This window comes from Onychomys torridus, chromosome 21 (genome assembly GCF_903995425.1).
Source record: "Onychomys torridus chromosome 21, mOncTor1.1, whole genome shotgun sequence".
Classification (NCBI taxonomy): Eukaryota; Metazoa; Chordata; class Mammalia; order Rodentia; family Cricetidae; genus Onychomys; species Onychomys torridus.
In genome coordinates, this window is record NC_050463.1 from 30,104,446 (window position 1) to 30,120,018 (window position 15,573).

The 15,573-nt window shown below is 42.9% G+C and overlaps 1 protein-coding gene across 1 annotated transcript in view; it reads left to right on the plus strand.

Annotated features, from left to right (window-relative positions):
- Positions 1-15,573, plus strand: part of Capn13 (calpain 13) — a 63,150-nt gene that overhangs the window by 6,503 nt on the left and 41,074 nt on the right. The window contains exons 3-5 of the mRNA XM_036171422.1: positions 8,286-8,358; positions 9,183-9,298; positions 14,745-14,881. Of these exons, the coding sequence (XP_036027315.1) occupies positions 8,286-8,358; positions 9,183-9,298; positions 14,745-14,881 (326 nt within the window). The remainder of the gene's footprint in view (positions 1-8,285; positions 8,359-9,182; positions 9,299-14,744; positions 14,882-15,573) is intronic.

Sequence of the window (15,573 nt, forward strand, 5' to 3'; positions counted from 1 at the left end):
AGAGCTCTGCCTGGCTCTGCCTCCCGAGTACTAGGATTAAAAGCATGCGCCATCACCACCACCACTGCTCAGCCATTCTGTTTCTCTTTAAGGAATGCCCAGGCCCTCTCCTCACTGCAGCTTGGGTTCTGCAGTAGCCTGTGACCTTGTAGGGAGGGAATTTGAGGATTCATCATTCTTAATCTTTCCTATAACCTCTGCTCTCAGTAAGAGATAATGCCAAGAATTAAACATGGGGTGCATGTAATGCATTCTCTAAATTAAACTTGGTACTTAGATGGCTGCCTTTTAGGAGAATTTTTATTCTGTGGATAATAGTAATAAATCCCACTTACTGAGTGTGTACATAGTTGAGGTATTATACTAAGTGCTTACATGCAATTTGTCATTTAATTACTATCAGGTCCTGTAAGGTGGATGATATTACACTCACTAAATATATCATCAGTATCCTATAGCCCTTTCAGCAGTGATGGAGGTGCTCACTCTGCTCCATTCGCTGCCATGGGCACTAGTCAAATGTATCTACTGAGTCATTTAAACGTGATCATTGTGATTGGGAGTAGGAAATTTTAATGTTTAAGCCCAAATCAATGGTTCTCAACCTTCCTAATGCTGTGACCCTTTAATACAATTCCTCATGTTGTGGTGACCCCCAACCATAAAATTATTTCATTGTTACTTCATAATCTGTAATTTTGCTACTGTTATGAATCATAAATATCTGATATGTGACCTCCAAAGGGGTTTCAACCCACAGGTTGATAACTGCTGGTCTAAACCAACGTGTATAACTATAGCTATCATAGTGAACAGCACAGAACTGAAGATGGCAGATTGTCACATTGTCACCACTGCAGTAGACCAAGGAATTGGAATGTCATCTTTGACCCTATTGAGGGAAAAAATAATCTACTCCTCTACCAAAGAATGGGTCGGTATGCCTAAAGCATACTCCCGAATAGGTACTTGGAGCTCAGTTCACAGCTTTATTGTAGACCCAGGCTGTAGTCACTCCATAGTGATGAATTTGCCTGCCCAGGAAATATCTTCATGTAGTCAGAATAGTTTCTGATGGAATCATTCACTCACTAGAAGTGACTCACCAAAATGTATTGTTCATAAAAGAAGAGGGGGAAAAAAGAGGGAGATCTGAATGTAGGGTAAATTGGAAAGATGTTCTATCACCTAACTGTTAACAGAAGGTACTGGAAGTAACTGTGCCAACAGCCAATTGCTAACATGCCAAAAAAAAAAAAAAAAACTTTGATGACAACACAGCAGAATTCTCTCAAAAAAAAAAAAAAAAAAAACAGGAAAGGAATTATATTGCCACCTGTCCAAGCAAAAGCCCAGTCACCATCTGGAAGGGCTGATTGACAAGATGATGGGTCTGATTGTTACTGATTGAATATGAAATGCTCCCATAGGCTTGGGTACAGAATGCTTAATCTCCAGGTGACGGCAGCATTTTGGATGATTCTGGAAACATTAGGGGGTGGAGGTTAGTAGGAGGAAGAAGGTCATTGGTGGGCATGCCTTTGAAACTTATACCTGGTCTCACATCCCTTAACTATTCCCTGTTTCCTATCTACTATGCTGTGAACAGCCTCCTCCAACACACCATCTCACTACATGGTGTTACAACTAAGGGCATCCATGAACCAACCCCCAAATGGTGTTCTAAAATAAAACCTTCCTCTTCTATGTTTTCCCCAGGTATTTTAGTCATGGCTGTGCAAAGGTAACTAATACTTGTGTTTTCTTACCCAAGACCAGCACTTTATGTGGGAAATTCATAAGCAGTCTGCAAAAAAAAAAAAAAAAAATACTGTGAGGCAGATGTTTTCATACTGGCGTGATATCCCCAGAGATGACCAAGAACAATGGCTTCTGTGTTGACACTGCAGATGATATTTACCAAAATGTGCATTACATGGGTTTCTGATACTCCTAATATAACAGAGAGTAACCTAAGCTTGGCCTGGAAAAAAGGACCTACAGCCTAGACTTAAGTTACTATGATTCTGTAATTTGACAGTTACTTAGTCTGATGATTATTGATGGCTTATGCATTATTCAGATTTTCAAAACACCTAACAAAACACCTAACCCTATAATATATGGGTGTGTAGATGCGTATCTATATAGCACTGATGTGTAATTATATGTTGTTAATGATTTATGAACACCCATATTGATAACATGTACTCATATATTATCCCTATTGATATACCTCTCTATAACCTGTTGATGTATTTACTAGAAGAAAGGTATTGGCTCTTGTAGTTCTGGAGGCTGAGTAAGTAATACCATGATATGTAGTCTGCGACCTAGAGACATGAGCAAGTCTTAAGTCAGTGGCCTGAGAGCCAGGTAAATCACAGGTGTGCTTTCCTAGTCTGGGACCAGGAGACCATTTGGTGAGCTCAGGCTGAGAGCAGGCAATTCTTTTTCAGGTACCTGATGAGTTGGATAGTATTGGAGGTTCCTACCCACACTAGAGAGAGTAGACTGCCTTCCTTACTGAGTCCGCAAATTCAAATGTCAATCCACCCACCCCTTCTTTGACAGACACACCCAGATAAAATATTTACCAAATAAATGACTCCCTGGGATCCAGTTAAGCTGACATATCAAATTATCTATACTACAGCTTCCTTTGGCATACTTAAGCCCTCCAAGGCTCTGTCTAGCTCACAGAATCAAATACTCCAAGCTGGGAAAAACTCTAGCTACTGCAATGTGGAGAGGGAAAGAGAGACTCATGGAGGCAAGCTGACCTGGAACATACCACTAAACTTCTCTGAGCCTGGTCTCTTGCCCTGGCTGGGGCTCAGAGTCACCCCAGGATAACTGTCAGTCTCGAATGCTACCTCTGGCTGACCTACTGATTCACAGGTGTGGAAGGCAGGGCTCCACAGCCTGCAGGTCTACCAGGTTTCCAGCTGAGTCTGAGTCACCATCTGGAGGTATAATTGAGCACAGATCTCTTCTAGGATCTTATCACAATAACCTCCCCACTGCCCTGGTTTGCCAAGTCCGCCTGCTAATCTAGGACTTTCCCAGCCCCAGAGCTTACGTCTCAGCCATGGTTACACATGTTCTGTATGGGCCTTTTTCTCGAGGAAGCCAGATGTCCAACATGAAAGGCTTCTGAAGATCATCACACCTCTCTGATGAGGGCAGAGGTTCTAAAGCCCGGCATAGGGCAGACACTCGGGGGACAGGCTTCAAGATACTGTGCCCACCAGTGACAGTCAATTTCACCATATGCTTACAAACGGTGTTCACAATTGACTTCAGGTCTATTCTGTGCATAACTAGTAACTTTTTGTTTTATGCTTATAACTTCCATTATTTTGGTAAAAGGTTGTGTGTTTATCAAATGCCTTCATAGCATTTAGCAAAAGAGTATAAATTTTTCCTTCTTTTGGCCCATGTAAGTGCTTTTTTGTGTGTTATTCGAGATCCTGAAATGAAAATATCCTTGCACTTTTCATTCCTGCAGAACTTGATGATAATAAATTAGTCTAAGTCAGTCTGGCTTGTGATGTCAGCATGTGTGTGCCTGCATACGTGTGTGCATATGTATACATTTGTGTGTGTGTGTGTGTGTGTGTGTGTGTGTGTGTGTGTGTGTGTGTATTTACTCTCAGGTAATACATAAGAATCCACTGGCTTCTTAATTGGCAATACAATTCTTTTTTTTTTTTTTTCCTTAACTGAAACTGTAAATGATACAGGACTTGTTTACCTCCTGAAAGTTTGAGAGAATTCAACAGGAAAATTACCTAGATAGGTATACTAGGGTGATAGTCTTTGAAATCTTAAAAATAATGACCAAGATTATTGACTTGGGGTGTTATTTACTAATTTAAGTCATTTTGTCGTTAATTTTTTCAGAAAGTTATTAGTATTTTTAATTGATCAACATAAAATTTTCTGCTGTGCTTTTATATTTCTAAAAGCCATTTTTATTTCTAATTGTGCCTGGGTTTCTCTACCATACTTAGCAAAGGTCAGTTCTATGTAAAGTCACTATCCAGAGCAGAACAATTTATTGACCTGATTGTCCTTGCTATGTTTCTGGCTTATTTTATAACTTACAGGTTGTTTTCTTTATCACTTCCTCCCTCCATTTTCGTCCCTTTCTTTCTATTATCTATGCATTGACTGCTTAATTTATGTTTGATTCTGTCTTGTTTCATAATGAATGCATTTGAGGCTATGAGCACAGCCATTTTAATTTTGTGGCTGTCACACAAGAGAAAGGAATCAATAATTATTGAACACACACTCTGTCAGATGCTGTGTTGAAGTGTTCCACATCCTTCCTTGTTTGCAAATGGAAGGGCTCATCCTGTTTTGTGAGTCTGGTTCGAGCCTGCAGGGCATAGCTTAGGAGGAAGACATCTACAGCTTAGTGGGGGGTTTATAAATGGCAGCCTTGCCCTCCTTCAGAGTTTGATTCTCTCAGCTGTTTCTACATTTATGACGCCATGTTACACATGAGGAAATTGAGCTACAGCAAAGAAGAAAGTGTTCAAGGTCCATCCTCAGGACACCTGGGGAGAAATGTCAGGGCAAGATTCCATATGCAGTCTGTCTGCAAGGACCTTCCAAATACAACACCCTCTTGTGCAAGACACAAAGTCAACAGGGCAGCTGCTGAAGAGCTGAGCAGTGGATAAAGTTAACTACAGGATTGGCTGTGCTCCTGGTCCAACCCTCCATGGTCTCCACCTTCTCCTGTTCTGTGTGTATGCATGTGTGCATGCATGTGTTTGGGTCACAGGTAGAGATGTGCACATGGAAGTTAAAGGGCCATTTCAGCTGTCATCTTTCTGAAAGTACCATCCACCTTGATTTTTAAAATGAGGTCTCTCTACTTGCCTGAAATTTGGCAAGTAGGTTAGGCTAGTTGGTGGGCAAGCCTCAGGAATCTGCCTGTCTCTGCTTCCCTAGTGCTGGGATTATAAGTGTACTACACCACTCCTGGCGTGTGTGTGTGTGTGTGTGTGTGTGTGTGTGTGTGTGTGTGTATTTATACATATATACTTCTATTATTTTTATAAATTTTGAAAGTATAATTAAATCATTACCCCCTTCAATTTCCTCTTTGTAATCCTTCCCCTGTACCTCTTCCCCTTGCTCTATGACCTCTTTTTCTTTAATGTTGTTACAGACAAAAACTCTCTCTCTCTCTCTCTCTCTCTCTCTCTCTCTCTCTCTCTCTCTCTCACACACACACACACACACACACACACACACACACACACACACACACACACACACACACACACACACACACACACACACACACACACACCACTCCTAAAATATAAATGCAACCTGATCAGTCCATATAATGTTACTTATATGTATATGATTTCAGGGCTGACATTCGGTATTGAAAAACTAATTTGGGGGCTGTTCTCTGGGGAAGACTATTTCTCCTGGTCTCAGCCTCCCTGGGCTGTCTGTAGTTCTCTGTCTAGGGTTGAGACCACACGGGCTTTCCCCTGCCATGTTAGCATATCTATTGGTACCGCCACTGTTCAGCTCATGTTTGGGCAGCCATATTGAGGAGATGGGATCTGGCATTCTGGGAGACACAATCTCACAGCAAACTACTTCCTGTTCCTCTGCCCCCTCTTCCTCAATGATCCCTGAGTCTTGGGTTGTAGATTTATCCACTGAGATTTATCCGAATTGTGTTGTAGATGTATCCACTGAGACTGGGCACCACAGGATCTCTTGTTTGCTGCATTTTTGACCAGTTCTGATTTTCTGTAATGGTCTCCATCTTTTGCAAAGAGAAGTTTCTTGGATGGCGAGTGATAACTATACTGATCTGTGTGTAGAAGGACAAATATTCAGAATGTAGTTAGGGCTTATGCCGGTTTAGTAAGGTAGCAGTTGGAGCTTCTCCTCCAAGATCCCTGACCCATCTAGGTGGCTAGGTTTCAGGTACCAAAGCATGCTTTCCCTTGCATTGAGCAGGCCTTTAATATAGAGTCTAGGGACCAAACTCAGGTCATCGTCCTTGCTTGAAAGGCAAGGACTTTGCCACTGAACTCTCTCCCTGGGCTTTCACCTTTCTCAAGTCCTATGACTGGAGCATCAAAATTGAGTGTCTTCATTCAGATAGCACCTCCTTTGAGACCTCTAGCTCCTTTTCCCAGTAGAAAAAGACAATCCATGGTCAATGGAGTGTACCCGCATTGTTTTAAAACCAAATCCACAGCCAGTGCACAGGACCATGGCCCCTTAGAGCAGTTTTTCCTGCTTGTGTGAATTGGGGAGATTTCCAAGTATACCATGGACCTGGTTATAGCAGAGGGCCTATTGGAGAGACAAACTGTGTTTCTCCTGGCATCTAATAGGGTCAATTCACTGCCAAGAAAGCAAGTGAAGGCTGGTAGGAAGATGTTCTTGCTTGAGAAAATGCAGGTGGGTACACCTTTGCTTGTCCCCACGCCGTGTTCTCATTAGGAAACTCTGGTAGCACATGACAGGTGGGGACGGTTATTCATAGTGTAGGTTATAGACTATTACTTTGAGGTGTGTTACATTTGTTTGTACTGTAGAACATTTGTTTAATGATGCAAAGATGTGCTGCATTCTTTTATGTTGCATTTGTTTAACTCTGTGAAGCTGTGTTACTCTGCCTCCCTAAAACACCTGATGGTCTAATAAAGAGCTGAATGGCCAATAGCAAAGCAAGAGAAAGGGTAGGCAGGGCTGGCAGGCAGAGAGAATAAATAGAAGGAGAACTCTGGGAAGAAGGGAGAAGGAACAAGAGAAAAGGAGGAGGACATCGGGGGTCATCCCCCCAGCTACACAGCAAGCCATGGAGTAAGAAGGAAAGATTGGGTATACAGAAATAGACCCCCAAAAGAACAAAAAACAATTAACAACAGTCTTTGTCCTTCTGTGGCTGCTAGGGCCCTGCTCTCTGGGGACTTATGTTTCAATATGAAAGGATACAATAGAGGAAGAGTTAGTTACCAGATGATTCCCACATATACAGTGGAAGAGCCTCACAGAGAGGTTACAGACAAAAACCCCATGGCCTCCTTAAAGGAAACAAATTGAGGGGCGGGTGGGCCCTGGAGTAGGAGCATAGTTTTACTCCAGTGTGTCCTAAAAGTGTCTGGAGATCCCCCTTAGGGATTTTATAATAATCACATCTGCTGAGAGTCCTCCAAATTCACCCAGATGTCGTCCTCTTTGACACTGTAGCAATCCTCTTCTGTGGCAGGGAAGTGGGTGTGGGCTAGATGCCAGGGATAGATGGAGGTTTCCCAGACTCAGTCTGTGCATAGGTGAGGGGTGGGCAAAGATCTGGGTAATTCAAAGCTTGTGTCCTTTGTGGCATGTGAGTGGACTGGCCAATCTAGAAGTGGGAATGGCCAAGATGATTTCTGAGGTATGCTGTTGGACTGGCTGGTTTTGTATCCACTTGACATAAGCTGGAGTCATCAGAGCAGAAGGAGCCTCCGTTGAGGAAATGGCACCATGAGATCCAGCTGTGGGGCATTTTCTCAATTAGTGATCAGTGTGGGAAGACCCAGTCCATGGTAGGTGGTGCCATCCCTGGGCTAGTAGTAGTCCTGGGTTCTATAAGAACCTGACCCAGCCAGGGGAAGCAAGCCAGTCAGCAGCTCCCTTCTATGGCTTCTGCATCAGCTCCTGCCTCCAGGATCTTCCCCTGTTTTGAGTTCTTGCCCTGACTTCCTCCAATGATGGAGAGCAATGTGGAAATGTAAGCCAAATAAACCCTTTCCTCCCCAACTTCCTTTTTGGTCATGGTGTTTCGTAGCAGCAACAGAAGCCCTAACTAAGACCGCCATTTCCCAGGAAAAGCTTTACTCAGATAAAGTGTAGTCCTGGTATTTCTCCAAGTCTCCTCTGACGAATGGATCCTATTCACTTTTATTTGTTTATAACCATCTAATAAAACACAGGCTTGTTGGGAGCAGGCAGGCTGACTATTTGATATAAAGATCTTCAGACCTTATTTATGAAGTCTCCTTGTGCAGTTTCTTTGTGTGTTTATTGCCTGCCTTCTCAGCCCCATACACACCCCTTTGACACTTGCTTTCCCAAAGGCCATAAAACCTGAAGAACAAAGGAAAGTTTCCAAATTCATACTGCAAGCATCTACTTAATAATTAACCTCTGTCTCTCAAAGGCAAAGTTAATGATGCTGTGGGTACCACATTGAGGCAAAAAAGAATGAGAGAAGCTCACAGCATTTCATTGTCTTTTTTTGCAAGGACTTATCAGAGGATCAGCCTCACTTCATCCTGGAAGGTGCAAGCAGATTTGACATCCAGCAAGGAAAAGCGGGTAAGAACTCTACAGCTCCCATCCCATCCCAGCCTTTTGACTTGGCCGTTGAATGGGAAATCATAGTCTTAAGCCAAGTACATAGACGCCTAGCCAACTACCAGCCTGTTAATCTGCCCATTAGAGTTTCCCCTAACTGGAGAAAGGCCCCCTCTAAGGGTCTCTTTGTGATTGCCGCTCTGAGCACAGTGCCTGGCATGAGAGAGAATTGATGGTGTTGACAATGAGGCAGGGGTGTGGGGGGTGAGGCTGAGACAGGAGGGAAGCATACTTAGAAGGACTCACATCAATACTTGTGGAGAAGGTCAAGGCTACTCATCTGTTAAGGGGAAGCAGAGAAAACTTCTGCACCAGCTAGAGTTCCCTGCATAGAAAGGGGCAGGGCAAATATTAGCAAAGAAAAATACAGGTGCGTTTTCTGAAATTATATAAAGTACCATTGCTGGCTCTGTTCAATGGTTAAAGAAAAAAATTAATGGATGTCAACCCTGGGAAACTCTAGGAAAAAGTATCAGGGAGTAAGTTGAACCCCCTATTGCCAAAGCCTATCTGGGGTTTCCCTGGCCTTCCTCACCAGACCTGGCCCCACACCCTGTCCCCCAATACCTTCAATTCTGGTACTACCATTTCTTCTCCATCTTGCTTGGAAAATAGTTGAAAATTTAAAATAACTTGAAAATGTTCTGGTCTCAAAGATCTCTAATTGACATTCACTCTGTATTCATTAAGGAGATTTGTTAACTCTGGTATCCATGACCTGTAAAATTCAGGGGGTGGGATTTATGGGTATAGCTAGTTTCCATTATGGCTTTATCCTCTCCCAGGAGACTGCTGGTTCCTGGCAGCACTGGGCTCCCTGACCCAGAACCCACAGTGTCTGCGGAAGATCCTGATGGACCAAAGCTATTCACACAAGTATGCTGGGATTTTCCGGTTCCGGGTATGTGCACCACAAGTATACTACTTCTGTGATGGGGAACTCTTGTGAGCCACGAACATTCTCATGACCTGGGAGTGACATCTGAATGCCAGTTACCCTTCCTCCTCCAAAACAGCGTTCTGCCTTCCATTTATGGCCCAGCCATACATAGAGATGAGGAGGAGGGAGATGTTTGCATGGAGATAGAAATGGTAGGAACAGGATGTTAAGAAGTCCTTTGGTCGGTTTTTTTTGTTTGTTTGTTTTTTGTTTTTTGTTATTTGAGACAGGGTTTCTCTGTGTAGCTTTGCTCCTTTCCTGGATCTCGCTCTGTAGACCAGGCTAGCCTCGAACTCACAAAGATCCACCTCACAAGTGTTGGGATTAAAGGCATTCGCCACCATCGCCCAGCTCCTTTGGGCATATTTTGAGGGGTACATGACAAATAGTGAAAGAACCATTGACCTAGAACCTAAAGGTCATGACCATGGAGTCCTTGCCTCTTATTCCTGTACCACGCCATGATATTAGTGACAAGAGCATTATAGGAAATTGTAGCATCTGGAACAAATGTGTTCTTCATTTTTCATCCTTCTTTTCTCAAATACCCCGGTAATCCTTGCACATTTCTCTTCCATGGGAATTTTAAAATAATTTTGTCTAATTAAACAGAAAAGCCACTGTGATGTAGAATGGAACAGCATGCAATTTATGTATTAATTTGGAAAAATTACATTTTTATTGTTTTAATTATTCCTTTCCAGAAACAGGGTATATCTTTCTATTTATTCAGAACTGATTTTATGCCTGCCCATAAAATGTTACAGTTATGTTTTTGTATTGGTGTTGTGTCCTTCTGCGTAAATTTATCCTCAGATATTTTACAACTGTAGAGCCAATGTGAAGTTCTTTGGGCTTTCCTCCCCCACCGATTCCATAGTAAACTCTCAGGACACCTTATCAAGTTCTCTCTCTAGTCCTGCTTCCGATGGTTGAATCCGGATAACCTTAGTTACCTAATGACCTGATCTTCATGCACCTGCAATTGTTTCTCTTCTCTTTTTTTGTTTTGTTTTTTCAAGACAGGGTTTCTCTGTGTAGTTTTGGTGCCTTTCTTGGATCTCACTCTGTAGACCAGGCTGCCCTCGAACTCACAGAGATCTGTCTGGCTCTGCCTCCTGAGTGCTGGGATTAAAGGCGTGTGCCACCACCGCCCGGCCCTGTTTATCCTCTTTTAATACCCTTAGTCATTATTTTTGTCCTTTTGCCTTGTCACATCCTTTGAATCAGAGTGTCAAGAGTCAAACTCTTCCCTCCTCTTGATTTTCGTAAGGGCCTTACCTGCTGATGCCACCAGCTTCAGTTTATTAAGGGCTTCATTAGAATTTCTGTGCCTATGTCATGTCTGACATTATTTTCTGCATTATGTAATATTTTTTAATCCCGTCTGAGTTATACTAGCTTTGTAAAGTGAACTACTACACCCTTGGTTATTTGAAATCATTTGAGTAATGTTTGCTAATCAAACATTCAGCCAAGTGGACACAAAAGAAAGTATAATAGACAATAGCTAATTTACCTCAACCCACCTCTTATTAAAATATGATTTCTTTAGCTCTTCTAGGGCATCCAGCAGCTATTCATTAGTTTGCATTACTTCTTTCTCCTGGAGTTATTTCTTTTTCATTTCTATTTTTGAAATAACAATGTAATTACATTTCTTCCTTTCCTTTCTTCCCTCCAAACTCTCCCATATACCCCTCCTTGCTCTCTGTCAAACTCATGGCCTTTTTTTTTTCATTGTATGCCTATAAGTATATGTACATACATACATGTATACCTAAACATACCTGTTCCTTCTGTTTAATGCTGCATGCATATATGAGAACCAGCTAATGAAGTCATTTATCTCAGAGGAGAACCTACAACCACCACTTTACTAAATCAGCAGATCCCTGACCACAATTTAAACCTTTGTCCTTATACCCACAGATAACTGGAGTTACTTATCAATATTTAGGCTTTACTAGAAAGAGTGTTCCCAATATAATGCCTTAAAGCTGCTCCTGAGATTCTCTGATAGTTCATCTAATGTCTTGTTATCTGTGGGCCAGCAAGATGTTGCAACAGGTTTGGGCCAACCAAGCCTGATGACCTACATTCAAGACCCAAGCTCTACATGGTAGAAGGAGAAAACCCATTCTACCAGGTTGTTTTCTGATCTCCACACATGCCACATCAGGCACACAGACACACCCTCGTAAGCCTTTGTTTTTTATTTACTGGTCTCACTTTAACTGTTATAGGTAAGTTTTTTGGTAAGAAACATTCAACACTCATTTCTTGACAGTCTCCTCCAGCCATGTTTCCTCTTACCTTGAGATTGTGTTCTATTTAACTTCATCAGATAGAAGTAATTCCTTGTGTAATTGTCTCAAGCTATGTGAGAATTTATCCGATCTCACGGAAGAACATCTTGGCTTGATCTGGGTTATCCTGTCATGTTCCTTAACCTCAGAATTTCCCAATGTCCCATGGTCTTGTTATTTCCATTGTTGTAGAAAAGTCCAGTGTCAGCCAACTTTACATGTAATATGTGCTGTCAAACTTCAGGTCTCTATGTGGCTATCTCTCCCTGGAGTTCAGAAATTTCTCTAGAGTACATTCAGATGTGTACCATTTAAAAACTACTCTTGGGGAGCTGCAGAGATGGCTCAGCAGTTGACAGCACATACTGCTCCTACAGAGGACCTGAGGTCAGTTCCTAGCATCTACATTGAATGGCTTCAACTGCCCACAACCCTAGCTCTTGAGGAACTGATACCATCTTCTGGCCTCTATGGACACCTGCGCGCATGCGCACACACACATGTAAAGTACACACACTTTCCTGAAGGTCAAAGAGACATTCGGCCTAAAGACTAGCCTCCTTCTGTTGCTAGTTTTCATTCCATCATTGGTAGTCCTTTCTTTTTTTAAATCCTGTTCTTCACTTCCCAGAGTCCAACTAGGCAATACTTCTGACAGACTCCCTAGTGATGTTGGTACTGACAGTGATCCAAAGACCACACTAGGAGGCACCAGAGAACACCCAGAACTGAGCATAGGCTCACCACAGGACTGCTAGCATTGCTGGGCCATGCCTTAGGTGGTTAAGATAACCAGAGACCCAGCAGAACACACTCTGCCCTTCTATGTAACCAAGAAAGCCAACCAATTACCCCAGTACCTTTGATTGATAAGATGACTCTGCACTTATCAGACTTACCTAAGTCTGGTGTCCTGTGTTCAAGTTCCAGCTCCCACATGGTGAAAGGAGAAAGCTGACTCCTACAAGTTGTCCTTTGACCTCCAACACACATGCTGTGGTGTACACACACACACACACACACACACACACACACACACACACACACACATGTAAACCAACAAACAAATGTTGTAAAAACTCCCCAGGGTCAGCTACAGTGCTGATTTGTGTCACTCTCTTCCCACCACTGTGAATTGGGACTCTACTTCTAGAAAACACACAGTGCCCAGGGCACCTCAGATGCTTTGCCCAGAAAAATTCTGATTTCCCTGTCAGGCACATGACATTGGCAGAATGGCACCTGCATGGTTCTTGAAGGGTTTTGAACACTGTGCATATGTCTGTCCTCTTCACCCAGGACATAGGACATGGTCACATTCCTGGCCATCAGTCAGTTTATTTTTTTGTCTTTAGTTATGCCTATGTATCAATGATTATTTAAATACATATACTTAAAATGAAAGCTCCTGGTTTATATAATCATATACATATGCTGTGTGTGTGTGTGTGTGTGTGTGTGTATGTATGTATGTATGTATGTATGTGTGTGTATGTGTATTCTTGAACTCCAGCAACAGCAATCTTATCTGGTATTCTCCTTGCATACAGAAAGCACATTGGATAAGTCTTGCTAGTGAGAGAACGAGATGAGAATGATTTCTAAGACAAAATTGGACATAGCAGTTCCCTTGTCCCAGGGCAAACTCACTTGTCATGACACCACCCTGGTTGCTGAACAAAGCAGCCATACAATGCCACAAATCACAGTGGCTCAAAACCACTCTGTCCCTCTCCCTGTCTCATCTGGTCTCATTTTTAGCCTCCTAAGTGGTTCTTTCATGATACCATCATTTGACAGACTGGAAATGGAGTCAAGGTTAAGTAAGTATCTAGCCTAATAACTGTTATTAGATAATAGATTAAACCAAAATTCAGGCATAGTTCTACTCACTGGACATTATTCTCTCTATGTTTACCCAACTAAGTCTAAAGTTTAAATGACCTTCTTGTCTGCCCTCTGGGAACCGTGATTAGCTTTTCTTGATGGTTCTCAATAGTATCCCTGTTTCCTAAACTTCACTGCTTACACAGCTTAATGGTTGCTTCAAGAGAAACATTTCATCCTGTTGTGTCCAAGCCAGCTAGAGTGCCCTGGCTCATTCATGACCATGAAAACATCTTTACCTTGTTTCCACTGACATCTCAGTCTCTTTCTCCATCTCTGCTCTGATAGTGCATCCTCAGGTGGGAGTGAGAACCCTGAGGCCTCCAGCTGTGGAAAGGGTGGGATAGATGAGCACTCACATCCACCCCACTTTAGCAAGCTCACCTGGAAGAGACTTACCTTCATTCGGTTCAGGCCCAAACTAGAGGTCATACTGCTCCATCCAGATCAATGGAAACCAACAAAGAAACTTAGAGGGTTCTTTTTAAATGAATGTTTGTCCCCGGGTGAACCATTTGGAGTTGAATACTAAAGATGAAAGCAGTCTGCTTTGGAGAGGAACATCTGGCTCATTTGTGCTCTTAGCAGTAAGAGCGCCAGCCTGTTCCACTTCTCCGTTGTAATAGCAAGGCCAGTGTGACACGAGGACAGAAGGTCCAGAGTCAGGCTGTCACTGCTCACTCCTCCTGAGCCAGCCACATTATCCTGCCTCCAGGCCTTGGCCCACTCTGTCTTCATCATTTGAGATGCATCTGCAATATGCCTGTCATGCTTCCTTCCCGCAGCCCTCAGCTCCAGGTCAGTTGTCCTGCCCTGCCACAGCTCTGCACCTGCCACACTTCTTGTTATTTAACATATGCTTCCCCTGCCGCCCTGTGTGCGCAAGAAAGATCTGGACTTTCCTGTGTCGATCTGAAGCTCACAAAGGATTTATCAAAATAAGGCTGTAGTTCATCGAAAAGCCGAAGTAGAGACCACGCATCCTTCTTCCTTGCCTTGATTTCCCTGAGTTAGTTGTCTTGATTGGTGCCTCCTTTATTCCTCTTGCCCTTGGAGATGACATGCCTATGCCCTTTGGGCTGTGATACTGCTCTGGATTGAGTTTGCTACTGGGTCATGGAGGTCAAGTTACAAAAATGTTTTGGCTTAGGTCAACTCTCTCCTGCCCCAGCTCTAGTGAGACATATCCTTGTCTTTTTTTATTTTTCCAGTTCTGGCAGTGTGGCCACTGGGTGGAAGTAGTGGTTGATGACCGATTGCCTGTCATAGGCAAGAACTTCCTCTTTGTGCACCCTCGCAGAGGCAACCAGGAATTTTGGCCCTGCCTGATGGAGAAAGCCTATGCCAAGTAAGTGTGGGCAAACCTCTCTGTCAAGTTTCTGTGCTGGCTTCGCTTGCCCAGTGTCTTGCCCTCACAGATGCTTCCTGCCAGCTGGCCCTGAAGCTCTCTCAGTATCTGTTCGGAATGCAAGCAGTGTCCTGGGTGTGGTAGACTACACCTTTGATCCCAGCATGGGGAAGCTGAGGCAGGTGGATCTTTGTAACCAGCTTGGTCTGCATAGTGAGACCTTGTCTTAAAACAAAGAAGCAAACACTGTCCATTTGAACATCAGAGTCCTTGTCAGCTGGTGCAACAATCTCTGTAAACAATCACCAAATTCCAGGTTTGGTCCAACAGGAGGGACCCACAGACATATAGTGAGCTGTGGACTAGACAGCTCTAGATCCACATAACATGAATGATTAGACAAATATAAGAATCGAGATGAAATATAGTTGTCCTTGGTATCTGAAGGAGCATGGTTCAAGAATCCTGTGGCTACAGAAGCCATGATATTGAAGACTCTTATATGAAGTGAAATTGTATTTACATATAAGCTACACACTTCCTGCATGCTCTAAAACATCTATACATATGTTACATATAATACCTAACACAATATAAACCCTATGCCAAATAGTCATTATACTGTATTATTTAGGAAATAATGACAAGGAATGCTTGCACAGGCCCGTTACTGACAAAATGTATTTCCAACC